The 23359-nt window shown below is 33.0% G+C and overlaps 1 protein-coding gene across 1 annotated transcript in view; it reads left to right on the top strand.

Annotated features, from left to right (window-relative positions):
• Nucleotides 1–23359, top strand: part of LOC113401871 (cell adhesion molecule Dscam2-like) — a 90523-nt gene that overhangs the window by 48067 nt on the left and 19097 nt on the right. Inside the window, exons 16-25 of the mRNA XM_026641946.2 lie at nt 3472–3624; nt 5391–5481; nt 6034–6116; nt 8093–8227; nt 10338–10490; nt 11151–11280; nt 17296–17480; nt 18362–18541; nt 20366–20560; nt 22719–22919. Of these exons, the coding sequence (XP_026497731.2) occupies nt 3472–3624; nt 5391–5481; nt 6034–6116; nt 8093–8227; nt 10338–10490; nt 11151–11280; nt 17296–17480; nt 18362–18541; nt 20366–20560; nt 22719–22919 (1506 nt within the window). The remainder of the gene's footprint in view (nt 1–3471; nt 3625–5390; nt 5482–6033; nt 6117–8092; nt 8228–10337; nt 10491–11150; nt 11281–17295; nt 17481–18361; nt 18542–20365; nt 20561–22718; nt 22920–23359) is intronic.

Genomic DNA, 23359 nt, shown 5'->3' on the forward strand with positions numbered 1-23359 from the left:
TTTACGTCTTAACTTCTCGACCAATCATCATGAAATTTCGTCGTCAGGGAGTCCAGAAAAGAACAAAGCTAACATGCCTGCGCCTCACAAACTCGAAACTTGTTACAGAATGAAAACGATTCCCCACAGTTCTCTGTGTGTTGGTGCGACCGTAACTGACAAACTAGGTGTCATTAACATAAGTAATTTATCCTAACTGCTACAAGCGAAGAGATTGAACACTAACGACGTTAGATTTAAAATTTGTTTACTATGATTTAAAATTTATATCAAATAGGCGTGGTTGTCCATGTTTCTGATCTCGGGTATTATATAATCGAGTGACTCTACAAACTAAGCTACATAAGAATTTATTTACATTTCAATGTTGTAACATAATTTATCAATACTTATCTAAGGTCCTACATTTTTATATGCAACATCTATTGGTGCGTACCGGGGGCAAGACCGATCTATTTGCCGTGACGGTTGAGGGCATGACCATCTCTTATGCCCCAGCTCCGACGCCACTCCCTACTCCCTAATATAATGATGACTATGTCGCGTATACTATAAAATCAGTGTTGCTTCTTTGTGTGCGTGTACTACATACGCGTCAACAATATTGTTAATCCTTTTACGAAATTGTATGTTTCTATTTATTTTCAATAACAATCAATTTTGATATTTTGTCGTATTTTTTATGGGTTGGGATGTCAAACATTTCAATATTATTAATACTAACAGGGGTTGCTTTTTACGCTACTAACCAAGGGCTTAAAGCAAAAAAAAAGCTTTGCGTTTGTTCAATAGATTTTTAGGTATTTCAAAACATGATTTTTTTTTAAATTTCATTTCATTGTAAACTGATTTACCTTTTTTAAATGAAAATTTGAATGTCATATACATTAGTTCTCTATAACCGGCCAATAACGTTTTTCTGCTCTCTAAAATTTTTTTTTAAATCATATGAATTTATTAAATTGCAATCAAGAATATCTCTCTTTTTTTTCTGCACTTACGACTGGAGCTCTTCAAAATGAGACCATAACCATCTTTTTATGTGCAACTATCGTCCCATAATCACTGGGACAAAAATCGACTTACGCTATTAATATATGAGATGATTGTTGACTAATGATAGCATACCTTGGGATTTAAATATTCACCTTCTGACTTTGCCATATTGAATAAATGTAAACAATTAAAAATTGACAAAAAAAACCCCCGCTGAGTTTTTTTCGTTATTTCTTCTCAGGTCAGGGTATTTTTTTTTTCTAAGCCGGTGGTGTTTTTTAATTTGTCAATCAATAAATGTTTTTCTTCTATATTCTACCCATCATATGGTACACTTACCAGATGACCCATTATCCTGTCTGCCTTATGATTGAAATTGACACTTTTTAAACTTACATTAATTTTAGCTGCAATTATCTGCAAATGGCTCTGTGGACGCAGCGACCAAACGTTTCTTGGAGAGCTACACTTATCAAATTCACTCCTCGCTCCAGTGCTTTATCTCCATGCTCCTGAGTATCTTCCATTTAGATGGTGTACTTGCAGTTTATTGGCGCACCAGGTTTCGCTGACTCCACTTTGATACAGAGCTGTATCATCAGTACAGTGTGTACAGTTACAAAAACAACTCTACTTCTACAGTGCCTGTGTTTATCTTCAAAAATGACATACTATTATTTCGGTCATTTACTTACGAGTTTCAAAATAAATTAAAGAAAAACAACAGTAATTAAGCTTTTAAGCATTACAAAACCTTCCCATTTATATGTAATTGCTCTGCAATTATCGACTCATTTCTCTCGTGTGAGCTATAATTTATAGAACAAGAGCGTGCATGAGGCATTTCTAATGCCATCTGTACCAGGTCAGAGTTTATTTTGCCAATGTGCAATAGGTTGGAGAATCCCCGAATCGGGGTGACCCTTACGGTTGATTTTTTTTTTTAATTTGGTGACCATTATCATCAGCTGGCACATTGGCGCTGTCAGAAATATTCACTACTCCATTCCAATGCGCCACTTACCTTGTAAACTAAGATTTAATGTCCCTTGTGCCTGTAGTTACACTGTCTCACTCACCCTTCAAACCGGAACACAACAATACCTACAAAGTATTGTTGTTTAGCGGTAGAATATATTAAGTGAATACTATTTACCCAAAGGTATGACTTGCACAAAGCCCTTAACCTCTAAATAAATTAATTTTATAAACAAACAAAATAGCCTTTAAATAAACACGGATAATATTATTTGAAACTTTGAAGTTTATTAACAGATATTATTAATATAATTGAATTTATCGAAAATCTTTAAGAGCAAAAATATAAAACACTAATTACCTTCAAACCGGAACACAATAATACTGAGTAATACTGTTTGGCGGTAGAATATCTGATGAGTGGGTACCTACCCAGACGGGCTACCACAAAACCCGACCATCAAGTAGATTTAAAATTAATTTAATCGGTCAAAGGAGAATTATATCATTATAGTGTATGCTCAACAGCAACTTATTTAAACCAACCCCTTAGCGTAAGTATCGTTAGTGTAATTCGAGACCGTATTACAAAGACGCAGTTAATAAGATAATTAATTATTATTAAATACTAATGCAGTCGTGTATTTACATGCAATTATTTAATTTTTCAACAATCCGTAAAGACTTTTTTAAAAACTTTAGTGTTCAAGTTAATAAATATTTTAAACAATTAAAAAATAATTAACATCATGGCAATTCATTTAAAACCTTACTGGAAGGTATTGTAATTAAAAAATTAGTCAATTGTTTTAAACACAGCCGTTCCAATTTACGCACTAAATAATATTAAATGTGAATATTTAAAAATGAATAAAAATATAAATAAAACAAAGTTCTCTAGTTAATTTTCTACATACCCTGTATTGGATCGTTTTGAAATACAACATGCGTGGAATGGAATCAACGAAACGTCACCGTTTCCATCAACTTCCATAACTTCCGCAGGAAGCTTACTCATTGGTATTTTATATTTGAAAATATACAGTAAATACGTTAAGCAAGACTTTCTCAAATTAAACAGCAACAGTACTGGTACACTTCGCCTTCAATTTATATACGAGTTAACAAAGAATGTAACTATAAATACTTTTATATATTAATGTCTATTTACCTTTTTTATTGTTTATTTTCATATTATAGTTACAATCACGTGGTCACCACTACCTATAGACATTGACGCTGTAAGAAATATTAACTATTCCTTAAATCACAAAAATGAGCATTTGTGATTTAAGGAATAGTTAATATTTAACCGACCATGAGGACTAATATGTTATGTCCCTTATGCCTGTAGTTACACTAATGCGTCCACCGCGAATATTCGATGGATAGGTGGTACCTTTCGAACGGGCTCGCAGAAAGCAATACCACCAAGAAACTTAAATAATCTTTTAAATTATTTGATAAGTATATAATGTCTGCAAATTGATCCTATAGCTCCATCCTCACCGCCTCTCGGAGTTCAACTGGAGCAAACCGACACCCCTGGAGAGTTGAGAGCAAGATGGCTGCCGCCGCCCGCGGACGCGCACAACGGCCTCATTCTAGGATACCGACTGAGGGCTGTGCCACAAATAAGCGGAATTACTGGTAAGCTTATTTTAATGATCATTTCTTTGATTGTGGTAGCTTGGTACTAGTTCAATTAATTACCCATTACTTATTGGACCGAATCTACCGTAAAAATCTGTTCAATAATTATCAGCTCATTTGTTCGTTTTCGAATATTGATTTAACCAATGGAATTTTACATAACAGCATCGTACTTTAAATTTCGAACAAAGGAACAATGCAATCTTTGTACTTCACAGCTGTACGAAATTGAAACCGGTCGGTAGTTTGAAAAACAGTAGGTGCTATTACGTCCACCGATACACGTAATTAACACATGCTTGGTTCATATTGAAAGTTATTTCACAAAATAATGAAATGTAACTGGACTGGCACTCTTAATCTAAGAAAGAGAAGAGAAGATGTGAATCTTGGACAGAATAACATAAATGAATTTTCATATGCTTAATTTGTCGTATAATTCAACCGCTTGGTCATGAAAGAAGACGTCGTGAGGAGCCTAGTGAAAGTGTAAATCTGTCAAAACCAATCGTATTCGAGCAGCGTGATGAAATGCCTAATTCTTCTCTTCAAATAGGGAGATAATTTTCGCCTATCAGTGCAACATTTAAAAGCTGTTACTGTTACTTTAAATACGATTATAACACGCGCAACCTAAATTTGCCGGCGTGAAGTTAGACTCCTTAAAACACTTACGCATGTCAAGAAGTAATATATAATTTACGCAAATACAACACAATATTCAAAACTCAATTCTACTGGCGACACCTTTAGTCTATAACTAATTTCAGCCCAGTTATTTTATTCGTAGACAGAGTGTGTTCTAAATATAGTTTTTCTTAATTAATATCTCTAAACTCTATATAACCATTTTTGAACTCTCTTGTTTTCGTATTCGGTATTAGATTTTACTTCTATCCTTTTTATTAACTCAGTTCATATTATATTTAGCTAATTCAAGTTCAGTTACAAAGGGTTATAAGAATATACTCGTTCACGGCTTAAGAGCTTTTCAAAGACAAGTGGAATGTAGGGTTGGTTATAGTTCTATGACGTCCCGCCGTTACCGTTAGCGGTATGATATTTAAGAACACAAGTACTTACAAAATATTGTTTTGTATAATAATGTCACTTCAGATCAAAGCGATCAAAATATTCAGCATTCTAAAATTTAGTGGAACACAATCGTTATTTTAGGCAACGATAAATAACACGTATAATTTACTTCCGTAGTGTCTAAAATGTGTCAGTGCGTGCTATAGAGCATACTTTTATACGACAGCTTATTCAGTGTTCACCATAGCCCAATAAGAGTTTAACATATCACTATTCATTTTTGCTTATATAAGTTATCGACTCTCATCATCCTCCTGCCCTTATACCGATTTTTCTTGGGGTCGGCGCAGCATGTCTTCTTCTTCCACACTTCTCTGTCGGACGTCATCTCATAAGTAACATTCTTTCTAACCATATCGTCTTTCACACAATCCATCTATCGTTTCTTTGGCCCCCTACCTCTATATCCATCCACATCCATTCTCAAAACCTTTCATAAGTTATCGAGTCTATATATGTATAATTTCATAACCACTTGTTTATTTACACAATAAGCAAACACAAAGCGTACACACACACATAAACATTAGCTCGTGCGCTCGCGACGTAAAGAGGTTGACTAGCAGAAATAACTAGGTACCTACTCAACGTCTAGTCTAGTCAACTGCACAAAGTCTTCATTATTATTTTGTCCATATATTTTACTCACAAGATGTTTTTGTTCGCAGAAAATCAAGAAAATAATGATAAAATAATCAAAACAATATCACTTTATTCCAAACAAGAATCGATAATCACCGGTTTATTAAAAGGCGTCAGGTGAGTCACTGTTATATTAATATATATAATGTTTTATATTGTTAAGTAGTAGTATTTCTCTGAAGAGTTTGAACAAAAATAATCCGTATGTTTGTACAGGTGAAAACTACTGATTGAATTTTACAAAAATATTACATGATGACAGCTTATATTTTAACGTATCTCTTTGCATTTTTTTTCATTCTGAAAAATAAAAAAAGTTTAATAACATAATAAGTACACGAACTCGCTCTGCATAAAGATGATTAATTGTATGAAGATGATGACGTCATCATGACCAATTTCAACCACGATGGCTATTTTCAATCAAACCTAGCCAACTGCACAGCACTTAAATACATGCACAAACACAAGTGCATGCTCTGTTCATTTATTTTCATAATCCGATGTGACAGAAAAAACTAGTTTATCGTATAACTCAAGATTAAAAATAATTGTTATAAGTATATGACTAAAGATTAAGACTAAGTTGTAACAAAATACAGAAAATATATATTATATTCCTTATCTGAGAAATCGATATTGTAAGTTTTAATTGAATATCTCAAACAGGTATTCAGTTTCAATAGCAGCTTTCAACGGCGCTGGAAACGGGCCCTTCTCGATTCCACTCTTCCAAGACACCAGAGAAGGAGGTTGTTTAAAACTTTTATCTATTTAAAATTATATTTAATTCCTGCCTTTGAATAGAAAATAACTTTATCTCTCTATTTCGTTATTTGAAAATAACGTTATTTTAATGTTACTTTTTAATTTTATGTCTTCCTCATAGGATTTTCTTCTTAGTACAACTCTGAATGCGTATTTTGATATCTATAATATAAAATCTGTATAATAAGGATTGTTACTATAGGCTTTGTCCTAACCGTTTGAATATCAGCAGTAAGATAGATTAAACCTAAAATTTACATACAGACTTGATATTGGATTGGATTCACTTGGTGGTAGGGCTTTGAGCAAGCCCGTCTGGGTAGATACTACCCACTCATCAGATATTCTACCGCCAAACAGCAGTACTCAGTACTGTTAATACACAGTACTGTTAATATACAGTTCCGGTTTGAAGGGTGAGTGATCCAGAGTAACTACAGGCACAAGGGACATAACATCTTAGTTCCCAAGGTTGGTTGCGCATTGATGATGTAAGGAATGGTTAATATTTCTTACAACGCTATTGTCTATGGGCAGTGGCGACCACTTACCATCAGGTGGCCCGTTTGCACGTCCGCCTACCGAATCATAGAAAAAAATGGATATTTGATAAAGAGCTTTTCGCTTTAAAATGTAATCATTTCTTCAAATGTTTTAGGTAAAAGTCAGGTTAAAGCTTAATCAAATGTCATAAACCCATTTCAATACCAAAAAGTTAAAATTAAAATCTCTATGGAATACTAAATTTGTGTTAATTGTGTGGCTATTATAAGACTTGATAATTTTATGAAACATTTTTTTTTAATCTTTAATACACTTTTAAATTTAAATTAGCTATGACGTCACTTTATTTCATATAATCTCCGCTTGCTTCGTTATTGTTCTTTAAATTGCTTTTTCGCCTTTTTAATTTAAATTTTCCCTTTCAGCACTTCACCCCGCGGGTGCAATTAATGTCTAAAAGCAGTTAAACTTTAAAGAAATTTGCTAAGTTTATTAGATTTTGTAAAATAACCTGTTTTACTGAATAGGAAGGTTGGGAAACTTGTAATCTTAGTGAATAAGGGTATTTAATATTGATAGCTATGGTTATGGCCAATACAAAACAAAGTTATAATATTTACAACGATTTATAGAGCTGTTCGTTGTTTTATTTAATATGAATACACTCAATTTTATTCAAAAATAAACACTTGTTTGAGGCAGCTTAAGCTTATTGAATTCCACATAAAAATACGTAGGTACTACATTATACCATAGTACTACATACTAGTCATGCACGCAGATTTGTTGTAAACATAAGATTCAAACTCTACTACCTACTATTAACTAAATAGCTGAATTGTTTTTATTCAGCAATACAGAAACATGTGGTTTTGACTTCAATATGACAAATATCTTCACTCTTGTCAATACAAAAACATTATTTAGATACTGGGACAAATATTAGGTACATTTTCCTAACCAGAAAGACGAAATTCAATTAAAGTAAATTAAAGTTCCCCTTGTATAAAAGTATTACGTATGTTAAGGTTTGAGATTGATATTCAACTCGATTCATCAGCTCAAATTCAAATCGCTTATTAAAATACTTTAATAAATAAAGCATGAAATTATTTAATACAAAATTATGTAGATGATAACAAAGCATGGAGCTAATACTCATTGACGTAACTTTAGTATTTCAAATGTTGGAAAAGACTAAAACTACAGAGTTTCTTGCCGGTTCTACTCGGTATAATCTACATTTCGAAGCGGTAGCTTAATTCAATTATGTAAAATAAGGATTCAATAGTGCTTCTGTTTTTGTACACTTTGCCAAATAACAAAGATGTTAGTTTTACTATAAAAGGATATTTCCCAAACATTTACTTTTTTCCCAATTACAAACATATTTTTGGTATATGAGATTTTTATTTGTACATTTTTCCAATTGTTACAAATGTAGTCTCGTTTCCAGCTCCAGAAGAAGGTCCGACGTCAGTGGAATGTGGAGGAGTGACGTCCACCGCCCTTCGTATTAGTTGGCAGCCGATACCCCCCTACAAACAGGCCGGAGCCCTGATTGGATACTCCGTATTATATGCTGCTCAAGGTCAATACTTGTTTGTGTAATTAATACTACATTTGAATACTTATTAAATTAGTTTTATGTTATTATTATTACATAAACAATGTCCGGTTCCTATATTTAACAAAACTTTATCGTACCAAGGTAACGGATCGTTTTTAAATTACGAGTAACGAACCATTTCGGTCGTTTTTAGGGTTCCGTACCCAAAAGGATAAAACGAACCCTATTGTTAAGACTGCGCTGTCCATCCGTCCGAATATCTGTATTTCTGTCACCAGGCTGTATCTCATAAACTGTGATAGTTAAACTTGAATTTTTTACAGATGATGTATTTCTGTTGCCGCTGTAACAATAACTAAAGAATAGAATAAAATAAATATTTAAGGGGGCTCCCATACAACGGACATGATTATTTTGCCTATTATAGATAATGGTACGGAACCCTTTATGCGCAAGTCTTACTCGCGCTTATATATTTTTATGTCTTTATAAGATGCGACGTCAAAACTTACGAAACCCTTTTCATTAGGAAACTTTTGAGTTACGCGTCGTAGAAAATTATACTATTCGTAAATAAAACAAATCGTTTCTTGAATATAATAACAGTCATAAAGCGACAAAGAGGAATTAAAGTACAATACATTAAAACTTAGAGTTATTAATTATATTGTTTTCTGTTACGTAACAGTTAGGCTGTTCTATAACAAGAAACTCGAATCTCATCGCAGAACACGATCCTGAAATGTCATAATGTCGCATAAATTGACCATAATAATAATTATTATTAAATTATTGGATACACGTATTATAATGGCATAGATACGAAGTGATTTCTTGTAGAATCGTACTGCAGAGATTGCAAGTTAAGTATTATTTTAAATTTCGAATATTACACGTTTGATACATTTACTTTATGTTTAATTAAAAGGTTTAATATATAATTGGAATGAAAATAAGTAATTCAATCTTCAATTATTTTTCAATTAGTATTGTAAGGAAGGTGATTAATTTCTTCTTACGCAATTTTTGTTTAAATTTGGTTTAGTTACTACTTTGGGAGATGAGATGGCCGAGTGGTTAGAACACATGCATCGGGTTGATGATTGCGGGTTCAAACCCAAAAAGGACCACTAAATTTTCAAATGCTTAGTAAAATTACTCCCAAATTTTCTCCTCGAACGGAGAGGAGGCCTTAGCCCAGTAGTGGGATAGTTACAGCTTGTTACTTTTTTTTTTAAACTAAATCTACTATCTTTTAGCCGCCGAACACTATTTATATGCTGAGAGTTGACGAATCGCTGAAAGTTCGCATAATGGCCATTGACCTAGAACTGGTATTACTTTATGCGTCCGGAGTACCCATATAGGCTTCTGCATCTAGATCTAACGGTACCTAGGTAACACGTGCTGTGACAAAAAAAGTCTACTACTATTTAGCTTTAAATTGATTTATTTTCTTTTCTATTTAACAAAGTTTTAATCGCTTTTTCATAGGAAACGCATTTAAGAAAAACTATTTTGACATTAGTCATTCTGACAAGTATAAAACATTATTTATTAGAGAAAAAATAAATTTACATATAGAAACGGAAATTACAGATAAGATATAAACCATCCCTGAAAATAAAACATAAACATTTAATTTTATTACTTAAATTAATTAATAATATAATAACCAATAAATGAAGAAGAAAAAGTGGTATCACAGCACAAATAACTAAAATACCTACAAATTGAAGTATACTTGATATATAATAAGTATAGTATTGAAGTATACCATTACATACCAGTATTTCTTTTCCTAAATCCACACTAAAGTATACGATCAATAAAATACTAGTAATCATTATTTTCATAGGTCCATCTTCCCCTCCCTCCCCCTACGCTCAATCTCAGCACTCTTTTAGGAAATCTCTGCGCCTCTCATGTCAGCAACTCAAATGGTTTCCTTTCACTTTTTAGCGCTGGTGCTACTTTAAGGTTTCTTCTTATACCATACTCCTTAAATCCATCTCAACATCCTCACGTCTGCTATATGATATTTATTTTCATCCTTCTTCTTCGCGGCAGATCTAATAACGGATTTACAGATTTTGTGGATTTAGTTACTATTATTTTCCATTCGTTGCAGGTCGTCATTCGCAAAACGCCACGTCCTTGGTGACGGAACTTCGTTTGCAAGGGCTCACCAAATACACTAACTATACGGTCAAAGTGGCAGGTTTCTCAAACTACGGCACGGGACCGTATTCCTACCCTATTGTTTGCTCGACGCTCCAAGACGGTAAGTCGCGACTTCCATTGTTCCGTTATTGAGTTGGTCGTATTGTTCTATGGAGCACAGTTGATTTTATTGTCTGGGAAATTGTTTTTATTCTTAAATGATTGTAGTTTTACTGTTTAATTGTAGGTTTTAATTATGTTAATTAGTTAGTCCGAGTTAGCACAGTGGCTAGAATACATGCAGTTTAATCGAAAATTGCGGGTTCAAACTCGAGCGCTATTAGTGTGAAGGCTTTATAATGTATCACGTGCTGAGCAGTGAAGAAAATATCGTGAATGAATTGCCATATGCTGTATATAATTTCGCCACAGGTTTCACTACCAACTCGCATTGGAGTGACGTGGTGGTATTGGTTGCACAACTAGCCCATCTTTGGCAAATAACAGACTGTTACATTTTTTTTTTTTAATAATTTAAACCAACAAAACAATTTCCTTAATATATGGGATATTTGTCAAAACAAAACTATACCACAGGTGACATAAAAGCGTGGAGATTAGCTGATTTTCAAGCGGAATATGATATAAATCAATGTTATTTCATTCAAATGTTTAAATTTGTAAGTAGGTTTGATATTTCATCGAAAAAAAAGAATACCTTTTGAGTTTCATAGAAATTATTTTATTGTAATATATTTTTGAAATATGTATAATTAAACAGTACCAGACGCACCAGCGGAAATAAAACTATTGACGCAGTCATCGACAGCGCTCCTCGTGAGCTGGAAGAAGCCGAAGCAACCTAATGGCCGGTTACTTCACTATACGGTATACTGCAAGCCAACAGCTAGGTAAGTAATAATTACCTAGCATATTTAATAGAAGGTACATGTGTCTGAGTAAGCTTGTATATAAACCAGCTCTATCAAATCGAGCTGATACTAACACTTTAAGTGCTGACACCTCGATGTCCCAAAGTCCGCAACAGCGCTATTTTTAAGACATAAATGTCTCGAACAACCACTCTGAACTTATACCCATTTTTCCAAACCGATACGTCTTGGGAAACTAGAGAGAACCAACCCATTCCTTAAAGACCGGCAACCTTCAAGCCTTTCGGTATTGCAGATGTCCATCGGCGGTGGTAGTCACTTTCCATAATGTGAGCCTCCTGTTTTTTTCAAGCTACGTCATAAAAAACATAGTGTATTTATATATCTCTTTTAAATTGCAATATTTGTTTGTTTAGACCGTATCTTACAGCTAAATTAGAACCTGACCCACGGTGCGATCTCATAGGAGACACACTCGTGTTGCACGTCACATGAAATGAGAGGGCTCAAATTTCAAGGCGAAGTCTAGTACTCGCCCCACGCTAACATCATTTAAACAATCGGACATAAAATATATATATATATATATGTAATATTTTAAGACTTCACTAAACTCCTTCGTCTAATTATAATGTGACCCAATGTTCAAAGTGACGAGCAACGAAATTGTAGTTAGTTCAAAAATTAAAAAACAAATAAATCACGATTTTCGTGTTCAAAATATGAAATAGGAATTTCAGAATCGGAATATATATCAGTGTCTTGACCGTGGCGGTTAAAACGCCGTACATTTTAACCGATGATTGCGGGTTCAAACCCAGGCAAGCCCAACTGAATTTTCATGTGCTTAATTTGTGTGGTCAGCGGTGAAGGAAAACATCGTGAGGAAACCTGCATGTGTCTAATATCAACGAAATCTTGCCACATGTGTATCCACCAACCCAGCAGTGGGAAATTTACAGGCCTGTAATGTAAAATTTTATATCAGTGTCTACATAATCTTATATATAAAAGAATCCGAAAAAAAAATGTACCAAAGCTATTTGCGACAGATTAATACTTTTTATGAAGACTGACTTCTTATTTTTAATCTTCACCGCTTTGTTCGGATAGATAAAGACTGCGCTTAATTCGAACTTGAATAGTAATCATGAAAGTGAAGTCTATTCAAGTGCGTAAGTACACAATAATTAAGGCGAGAAAATTTAGGGAACCTTCATTTATGTAAATTCAAGTTAAGCGCGTTCAATTAAGCCGGCAAGTTTCTTCATTATGTAACGTTTTATTTTAAATACTTAGTACATTTTAGAGAATATTATTTCCTAGAATATTCAATTTTTTTCATTTAATTTTCTCATCAAAAATGTTTTTCATTTTCATAAAATTTTTAGAATATTAACTGTTAATTATTATTATACTCGTATTATAAAAAGGTTATTTTTTAATTTACTTCAAAATTTAGGACTATTACTTTGTGCAAGCCCATCTGGGTAGGTACCATACGCTCATCAGATACCGTCAAACAGCTATGTTTAGTATTGTCGTGTTAGTACACGTACAAGGGACGTAACATTTTAGCTGTCAAGGTTGTTGGCGTGTTGGCGGTTTGAAGAGTGGTCAATATTTCTTACAGTGTCAACGAATATGGGGCGGTGACAACTTATAATCAGAGGTCATTCAACCTACCTATACTAAAAAAAAATCTTTAACTTTATGATGATAGCTAGATATTAATGGACTATATAGAACGTTTATATGTTGAAAACATATTTTGAAGTTATTTTTCTTTTGCCGCATTATGGAAATATGTAGAGAGCGAATTTTTATGTAGCGCACGAACATAATAAAAAAAAAAAATCTACGATAAAGTTATTCGCTAAGCCGTCAATTAAGTTTGAAGTCACTCGAAATACACAACTTCATACCTTATCTTATTTTAAAATGTTTTAATATGTTAGTAAGAGTTATAGCAGTAGTGGAGAAAGGAGAAAATAACATTTATCATAATATTTATCAGTATTATTTTATTGTATGTAATAAATTACTTGTATGCAAGTAAAAACTATTTTTAATTACGCCGAAGAACGCGCATACACGTTGCTACGCTATAAATAACTACACGCAACTTTTTAGTTGTAACTTATTATCGATAATGTCTAAAAATAAAATAAGATATAAATGCAAGCCAAGGAGTCTGTGGTCGCTTTCGACTAAGAAAATTATTATTATATTAATTAAGCAGAAAAAACAGCCGTAATAGGTTGTGCAGTAGATGTAAAACGGAACTGAAGTTTTATTGAAAGAATTTACAATTCGATTTAAAAACCAATTGATAACGCTATATCAGCGTTATAAAATATTTTTCTTATTATTATAATAATATACAAAACGAAGTGTATTGTATGCGAACTGGATCGAACGAGTTCATAGCAGAGTAGAGAGCTGGCAGAGTTATGCCGTTTTCCGTTACGGCGTACGAGTCGATCTGACCTCCAAGGTCAATAAATGATTCACATCAGAATTACACTCAATTTATTTCACGTATAAAACTATATGAAAACACGATAATTAGTTCGACATATAATTCAGAATATTTCGTAAACTTATATCAGTAAAAGGTAAAAATGACGCTTCAGAATTTGTTGTTATTGAATCACATTTATTCCACACGTGTGAACTTTGGTCTAATTTTATTTTCAAGCCATAACGCTAAAATTATATAACTTCGATAATTCTCGTTTTTTTTTTATTTATTCATTTGTATATAAATGCCTATTGTTTAAATAACATACATGTACCTTTTATAATCAGGGCTTGATATTCTATTCTTAAATAAAATTCTGCGAACATTTTCGAATCTATTTTAATATTCAATTATTGTTAAGGTACATCAAATTATATTATATTTTATAATCATTTATACAACTTTAACAACCAGTTCATTATATTATTTAATTAAATTCCAAAAATAATTTAACATTTGCAAATAAATTAATTTAAAACTCAAACAAATCCTAATAAATAAGAATATACTGTACAAGATTATATACATGTTTATTAGTATACGATGATTGTTGTATTAGATACATAAATAAAGTTAGTCACAACAATTAATATATACATTAATATATACTTATTCCAACCATAACAGGAAAAAAGCCAAATAAACAACATTTGAAAGCAAATTGACGCGATGTAATTGGTCTAGAGCTAGATTAATCTATGATATTCACTATGGATTTGCGTAAAAATGGCGTTTTGAACGTCGACGAAACTGTTATCGGAATTTTGGAAGTAAAATTAAAATGGAAATAAGTGGTTAAGTAAAATAGTTTTGTATGATAAATAAAGATATATTAATCATAAACTCTTAGTATTGCACAATATAGCTGAGTTATTAGCAAATCGCATGAAATACGTAAATCTAAGGTTTGTTTATCTTTTTTCCTACTTCCATTGGAATATACTATACAATCATTACATATCTATTGTTTGATCGATATATTGAGTAAGTAGGCGGCAGTACTGAGTTACTAGATGCTTATTTTCAGTAGCATCTGCATTCGGAAAGTGGGTAGATTTACTTTAAATTTGTAAGATGAGTCGATAGCACTTGTTTGAATAAAATATTATTTGTTTTTTTTTAAACCATATAAATATGGTTGAATATAAATATATTAATTTTACTTAAGTCTTAATACTACAGCGATATATAAACCTCCTGACTCCCAAGTTTTCTGTCCCTTCTAACCTTTATGTTTCGTATTTCGTAAATAGGAGTATTAATAATTCCTTGAAAATACACATATTATAAAGACAAGAAAATGTACTGCCATTGGTTTTTTAATTCAATAATATGAAAGAATCTCTTTTAACTTTTATTTATGCTGTTAATTTTTTTTTCATCTTCAGATGTCGAGCAACTTCAATCGGATCGAACTCGATATATATGAAAAAATCATTTAATTGTCAATCCGCTATCAAATTATATATAAACATATAAGACTTATACAACGAAAATACAATGAAAGTGAATATTTAAAATTATATTTAATTTTCCCACACATATAAATAAAACCACAGACATGCGTAAATATACGCTAATGTGTATTTATTTGAATTATTGTTGTTGGAAATAAAATTAATTAATTTCCTTAAAGTCTCAAGTTTACAAATTATTCTTGTCAGGTATCAACATTAATTTGTCTCGGTAGCTAAGTGAGGTACCAAGTAAGACGTGTCAACAATCTGTATCCATGATACTAGTACTATTGCTTGCTACGAATACTGTTAATGCAAATTTCCATAAAAATTACATACTAAATTTCAAAATGGGGTTTTCGTTTAGAATATTGTAAAGATTTACGGTGTGATAGGAGGACTCAAATATTCTTAGAAATAATATTTGATAATACGCGTTACAAATATAATTTTGTGGTAAACATGTTTTATTGACGATATTTTAGTATAAAAGGTATCTCTTGAATATTTATTCGAATGATCCTGAGGTATTATACTACTAAATTAAATTGAAAATAAATTGACAGATGTTGTATAAGCAACAATCTACTTCCTTATATAACATTATTTCTTATAAGATATTTACCATTAAAACTTAAAACTGGCTATTCATTGGCTAATACAATCTTTAAACTAGCAGTTCATTGGCTATAATATTATCTTGTACCGGAATGGCCAACACTAGAAAAAGTTAACCTGTAAATTTGTCCAATCATCCAAATCATAATTGATATTATAATGTAAACGCGAATCAGTTCGTTTATTTGTTTGTTTGTTACGCGTAACTACTAAACTACACAACCGATAATCTGAATTATTGCATACACGATCTCGGTATAAAAAAAACATGAACATCACATTTACATTAACAGCCTGTAAATTTCCCACTGCTAGGCTAGGGCCTCCTCTCCCTCTGAGGAGAAGGTTTGGAGCATATTGCACCACGCTGCTCCAATGCGGGTTGGTGGATACACATGTGACAGAATTTCGAATAAATACAAAATACATCACTATGTTTTCCTTCTGCCGAGCACGAGATGAATTATAAACACAAATTAAACACATGAATATTCAGTAGTGCTTGCCTGGGGTTGAACCCGCAATCATCGGTTAAGATGCACGCGTTCTAACCACTGGGGCATCTCGGCTCAGAATAGAAACATGTAGAGTAACACATACCCATACACGCGGTAATCTGCGAATTGAGACTAGTGTAATAATAATTTGACATCTGTTTTATATATTATAATTAGTACTTGGATTATTTACATGTGCAGGTAATGGTACACCAACACCAGTAATGTAGTGTAACGTTTAACGAGTGTCAAGCGTAGCTGTCAAGCAAACCGGGATAATAAAGATGGCTCGTTTCGCACTTGACATTGGCGAAATAATCTGTGCCTTCTTGGCACAAATAAAAGCTAAAACTAAAAAAAAAAAAAGATGACTCGTTTGTTTTAGCTAATTTGTAATGTGTCTCTATTTAGATACATAAATAAAAATCTAAGTACAATAGGCTATTTGACAGGTTTTTAAAACCCATTTTATATTATTTAGTAGACCCAGTAAAAGTTGTGTTAATTTAATTTTAGTACATATTTGCTGATCAAATTAAAAATTCAATATTTAAATAGCGCGCGAAAACGCTACTTTGACAATGTGGCGCTGCAAGGGGGTCGCTGAAGTCACTTGTCTGTATTGTAATCTGTGGCACATATAATCTAGATACAGTAGGCGAACGATGTTAACGAGCAAGTGACGTCTTCATAAACCCGACCAATCAGGAGCGTTTTGTGTCACGTGACACACGTTTAAAAAAATTCATATTTATTTATGGATTTTTGAATAAATTAATTACTATTTTTATTTTTCGTTAGTAAATAACCATTTTTAAACTCATTACACTGATTACAATACATATACTGATTACAATAATTTACACTTTATTTTTCGCATTGTCAAACAGCCTATTATTTATTCAATTTTATTTTCTCTGTTCCTTATTATACTTAGCAACGATGGTCCCCAAATACACCGCGTTGACGTCGAAGCTGATACGGAACCGTACGAGCAAACGCAAAGCTTAGAACTGAAAGGGCTTTACGAAGGGCGCCAGTATGATGTCTGGGTGACCGCTAGCACCGCTGTGGGCGAAGGACCGGAGAGTCGAAGAGTTACCAATACCCCTTCTCAAAGAGGTATGTTTTAGTTTTCGTGAGAATCAATTGTTTTACTCGGTATCGTTCAATGATCCTTCGATTATTAAATGAAAGAATTTATAATCGATTGTGAAATCGATTACGGATTAGGGATTATTTAATTATTGTATGTAATGTATCATCATCATCCTCCTTCCCTTATCCCAATTTTATTTGGGGTCGGCGCAGCATGTCTTCGTCTTCCATATTTCTCTGCCTCTCTCTCTTTCCAGCCATATCGTCTCTCACACAATCCATCCATGTGTGTGTATGTGAACGTGTGTGTATAAATCCATTCACTCGCGAAGGACCATTAAATAATCGAAATCAGTTTTTTTGCTCTTACATTAGTCATCTCACGCACACTAAGACATATTGTAAGTACCAGCGTCACTCATACTAATGCACGCTGATAATTTACGTGGAAGAGCATGCCTTCGTGAGAGAACTGACTATACTGTTGTAATGTGTTATGTTAACGTATGTTTTTGTAGCTATAAATAAATACACCGTCCACTCTTATCACAATAGTTAAATGTCCTAACCCAAAACTATATATTGTGGTGTATAATAAACCGACAAATGTGTTTTAACTAAACGGCCGAAAGATAACATTTGATTACGGAGGTCGTTAATTTTGTGCGATGAAGGAGAACACGGTAAGGAATTTCGTGTGTTTCAAAATAAGGTCTAAGGTTAATATATGTAACTAAATAACGCCTTTTGCCCGAAACCCCCACTTATTACCTTAAATACACGAATGATGTTTTTTATTTTCAAATATAAGATATATTCAATAAAACAATTATATTTCATCATGGTGGGCAATAGATTGAATGACAAAAAGAAATGGCCACAATGTTAAAGTCGTCCTCCCCCAGTGGTGGCGGGCGTGTGGTCGCTGGGGGGCGAGGTGCGCGTGTCGGTGCGGCGCGCGCTGCCGCTGTCGTGTCGCAGCGTGGGCGCGCCGCCGCCGCGCACCGTGTGGTACCACAACCACAACATCATCACGCACCACCCGCGCTTCACCAGGAACAAGGACGACAGCCTGCTCATCAAGAGTGAGTATTGACTGATCACAGAGTATGTAACAACGATGAATATAATCGTTATTAAATTTAAATGTAATGTAATTAAATTCATTCTAGTATATAATTAATATTGTGTTATTGCGTACATGTGTCGCCACTTAGCCCAAAGGATGTCTGGAAGACATCGCTTTCCTAACAATAAGACCAATTTGACATCTCTTGCTTGCTTAAATAATGTATTAAATGCTGTAAAAAGTATTCAATTATTTAATACTATATACACTATACTATATTAACTATATATACTATAAAAAATATATATATCTTTCTCTGTTCTATTTATGAATATATATTTTTTTCATATTATATTTGTTTTTGGTTCTAACAAATGAACTTATTTAAGACTTTATCCCAGTTTTAATTAGAGCTAATTACAAACTTCTCGACTCGATTAGCGGATTAGGCTTCGGCTGCTCAATAAGGAGAAAGATTAAAGTACTTGAAACATAATAGATTTTATCCTTTAATTGGCATTATATTGGCAAAACATGAACTATTAAATACACATTAAAAGGCTTAATATTTTGTATAGTGGAAAATTAAAATATATATTATATGAGCCACCTGATGGTAAGTGGTCACCACCGCCCATAGACGTTGACACTGTAAGAAATATTAACACCACTCCTTATATCGTCGATGTGGTAAGAATCTTAGGAGCTAGGATGTAACCGGACCAAACCGGAACACAACGATACTAACTGTTACAGCTTGGCGGTAGATATGATAAGTTACCTACCCAGATACATCAAGTAAAGTAAAATCAAGTCTAGGAATATCTTAACATACATTAACATCGTATTAAGTTAATCGGACCGAATAATACTTCTTTGTACTATAATATGTCCGACAAAAAAATATATAATATGAAGCAGTGGAGGGACCACGTTAATCTTAATGCTCACTTCTTAATTATTAAGCACCAATTAGTTTTCATATATAATAAATTTAATAAAATAAATTAATTTATTTTCTGCCAAACACATTACAGTTTTTATTTTTCATGTGCTTTAGTAATAAGTACTGGAGCCGAAACTTGGTTGCCCAGTACTAAGGGTCTCCTGGCCTAGAATAGGAACTGATTTTTTATTTAATTTTACAATAAATAGGAGAAAGACTAATCATCAGAAATACATTATGTTTTTATTCCGTGATAATAATATTTTAACTAATAATAATACACAGCGATGAAGGTAGACATCGTAAGGACACCTACATGTGTAGAATTACATATACATGTATATATCGAAATTTACTTCGATATATTATATTCTACCGAAAAATAATGCTTTATATTGTAAGCAGTATGGTTACGGTTCTTCTTCTTCCTTAGTCGTTTCCTCATTACTAAGGGTCGTGACCACCAAGCGTGTGGCTCTCCTGTAAACTTCGCACCACCTTCCTCCAGGCATTTCCATTCTGTGCCATTCGTAGGCAAGCCTGGGCACTGGATCCTGTAGATGCCTTTACTGTGTCTATCCACCGGAACGGCGCTCTTCCTCTACATCTCTTCCCCTCCACGTGTTACGGTTACGGTTCACAATTTTTCGACATTTCACAATCTTGCGAGATAGATTATAATCTAAAGGTATTTACAGTTTTACGGTGACATACTCGTATACCTATGTGATGAACATCATGGAACAATCTCTCTAGTCAATCATAGTTTTAGTTGAAACGAAACGAACAAAAGTTGTAACATGCAACATTATTGGTATTTGTTGAAGTATTTTTTTTCTTTCTTTTTTTGTATACTGTTCGAGCCTTAATAAAACAAAAAACCTCTGTGAACAGGTATAGATCAATCCCTCAGTGGCAACTACACTTGTTTAGCGAAGAACTTGTACGGTTCCGACTCGGTTGTTTATTCCGTGAAAGTTTTGCCCCTGCCTGATCCACCGAGCTTGAGAGCGACGCCTTACAAAGACTCCATTGTTGTGAAATGGGATGAAATCAAGACTGCGAACGATTCAATGAGCTACGGAATAAGTGAGTATACATTATAAATTCTGACATAACTATGTTGTAAGGATTTACATTTTTATTTATATTAAATCATATTTAATTTAAAGTAAATATTTTTTCGTAATTTTATATTTTCTTTTATTTATAACAATTAAAATGGGCGTAACAATATACATCATAGCCATAACACCTATTACATTTACAAAAAAAAGTAACCGAAAACCATTAAGTTATAAAAAAAATATTAAGACATTACAATTAGTATGACTTACTTATTTTGACAAATTAAAAATATAAAAATGTTATATGAACAAAAAAAACAACAAATTAACATTTTTTAATCAGGTTACACGTACGACAATATGGGTCCTCGAATTATATTATAGTGGAAATATTTGTCTTACGAAACTGGGTGTATTTACTAACACAGCTGTTATTATTAAAGAACCATCGAATAGAAGCCATTGAATATCAAATAAACTGAAGTATTCAAAGAATTTTAAAATTAATATATACCTGACAAACAAAATTGCTTTACCCGGGCGAATTTTATAAAATTTTACATACATTATCCCCCATTTTACCCGTTCGAGTTAAAAAGCCGGCACTCAAAGTAACTCTACATCAAATTTCATCTAATTCGTTTTAGCGGTTTAAGCGTGGAGAGGTAACAATCAGAGTTACTTTCGCATTTATAATATTAGTATATGTAGATATAGATGAAAAAAATCATACAAGAAAATATATAGGTTACATCAGAAACAATTTCCGATAGTACCATGTAATATATTTGTTTACCATACCTGAGATGGGCTGACAAGATAGATTGGTATGTGTATTGTATGCATCACGTGTTGGCACGTCGTTGTCTCTTAGCATCTTATTCAAATATTTGCGAAAACCCTAACCGGAGATTCTCTGTGTAATCGGTCATTCATGCTTTGAAGGACAGTAGGACGATTCGAATTCGTTTGTGTGTGTATCGCTTGCTGTGTAGAAAGACGCACCACAATCGAATGGCTCAATAGTTTTCTTGCCTTTTCAGCGCCCAAGTCGATAGCATACTTTAACTGTACTGTTGGACAACGTTGGTCTGATCGTAAATCATATTTGTGTAATAGGAAAATCGCGCAAGGATTATTGTCGTCTAGTACTAAAATGATACCTACATTCAGCTGCAACTGCAAAAATCAATCGATGCGATGACTGCCTAGAGTAAGATCCAGATAGATGTTCTAGTCCTCAGCAATACTTATATCCAAAGCGCAAAGATGCTAATTGCTACCCTAAATCACATTTTGCTGAAGAAATATACCTATTCAAAATTACAATCTTGTTAACAAAGCCATATATATTTTTATAAGCGAAAGAACTTTCATGAGATGTTTGATTAGCATTTACAATCAATATTTTATCGAAAAGCATCCCTCGATTTGCTGTTTCAGAATAAAGGAAAACTGAGACATTTTAATTACAAAAACAAGGGACATGACAACGTAAGTCCCACGTTAAGCGTCACGTTAACAATAAATGACATAATGTTTAGAATTGCCATTTTACATGATATATTCTGAACATTTACTAATACGGAAACTTATTATATTTGTAGGTTCATTTTGTAAACTGAAGGTCAAGTTTTATTGGTCATCCAATCTTGTATCTGTTGCTAGCCATAAATAAATATATATCGTAAATGTAATTGAATATTCAGTGGAATTTGGGTCAATACTTCCTGTATTAAAGGACGTTTGCTGTTCTAGGAATCTGACTATTGGGTGAGGAATGAAACTTTAATCAGTTATAATTACAATAAATATCTGACGAACTTTAATAATTGTTAATAATTCTACTATCTAGAATTATAGTCTTGTGATGGTATCCTGACCGATATATTTATATATATAATATATTACAATAAGACGATAACTATTTCGAAGAGTAACTCCTAATTAAAATAAATGTACATCTTCATTTTTGCTCAGTAACAAACAACTTGATTCTCATAAAGCGTATTTTTACTGTTAAATAATATAAATATCGAAACTACTGACACCAAGTCTTTTCGAAGAAAATTACCTAAATATAGTTAAAAGTACATTAAAATCCATATCTTAGTTGCAAAGAAATAAGCAAACAAGTACGATTTAATTAAAGAAGACTTTGTTTTGTGATATGATATTAGGTTATAATCTAACATGGCGTGAGGAAGATGGTCTCTGGCAGGAAGCCTGGCCAGCGATCAGAGAGACGAGGATAGCGGGTGTTCAGCAACACACTATATCGGGGCTCAAGTGTGGCACCAAATATTCAATACGAGTGACGGCCACTGACAGCGTCGGAACCTCTGCACCCGCTCACCTCGACGTCATGACTCTAGGTGGAGGTGAGGAGAGTTAAGCATCTTATAAATTTACAACCATATACATATATGAAAGTCAATACTCGATATAAATCAATATCAAGACCTTCGTGTATTTACTCGTGAGTGCTTTAACCTTTGAGGATTTTGAGGGTTGTGCGGTTTAACTTTTGCGTAAGGCAGGATAAATATGCCAATATGACCTGATTTGATCTTGTAGCTAGTCAATCATTCAATACTTTTGGCCAGAAACGAATTGGATAAAGATAAATGAAAAAAAATATTAATTATATCTCTTGTTTCAAACTTCAGATGCAAATTATTAAACCTATACTAAAATAATCACTTGTCTTACGACCAAAGGATGACCTTGAAAAAATGATCTAAGCAAGCTTCGCAAGAACTGATTGCTCAAAATGAAACCGAGAACATAGTTTTGATTTCGAAAGTACCGATACTGAAAA

Source organism: Vanessa tameamea, chromosome 23 (genome assembly GCF_037043105.1).
Source record: "Vanessa tameamea isolate UH-Manoa-2023 chromosome 23, ilVanTame1 primary haplotype, whole genome shotgun sequence".
Classification (NCBI taxonomy): domain Eukaryota; kingdom Metazoa; phylum Arthropoda; class Insecta; order Lepidoptera; family Nymphalidae; genus Vanessa; species Vanessa tameamea.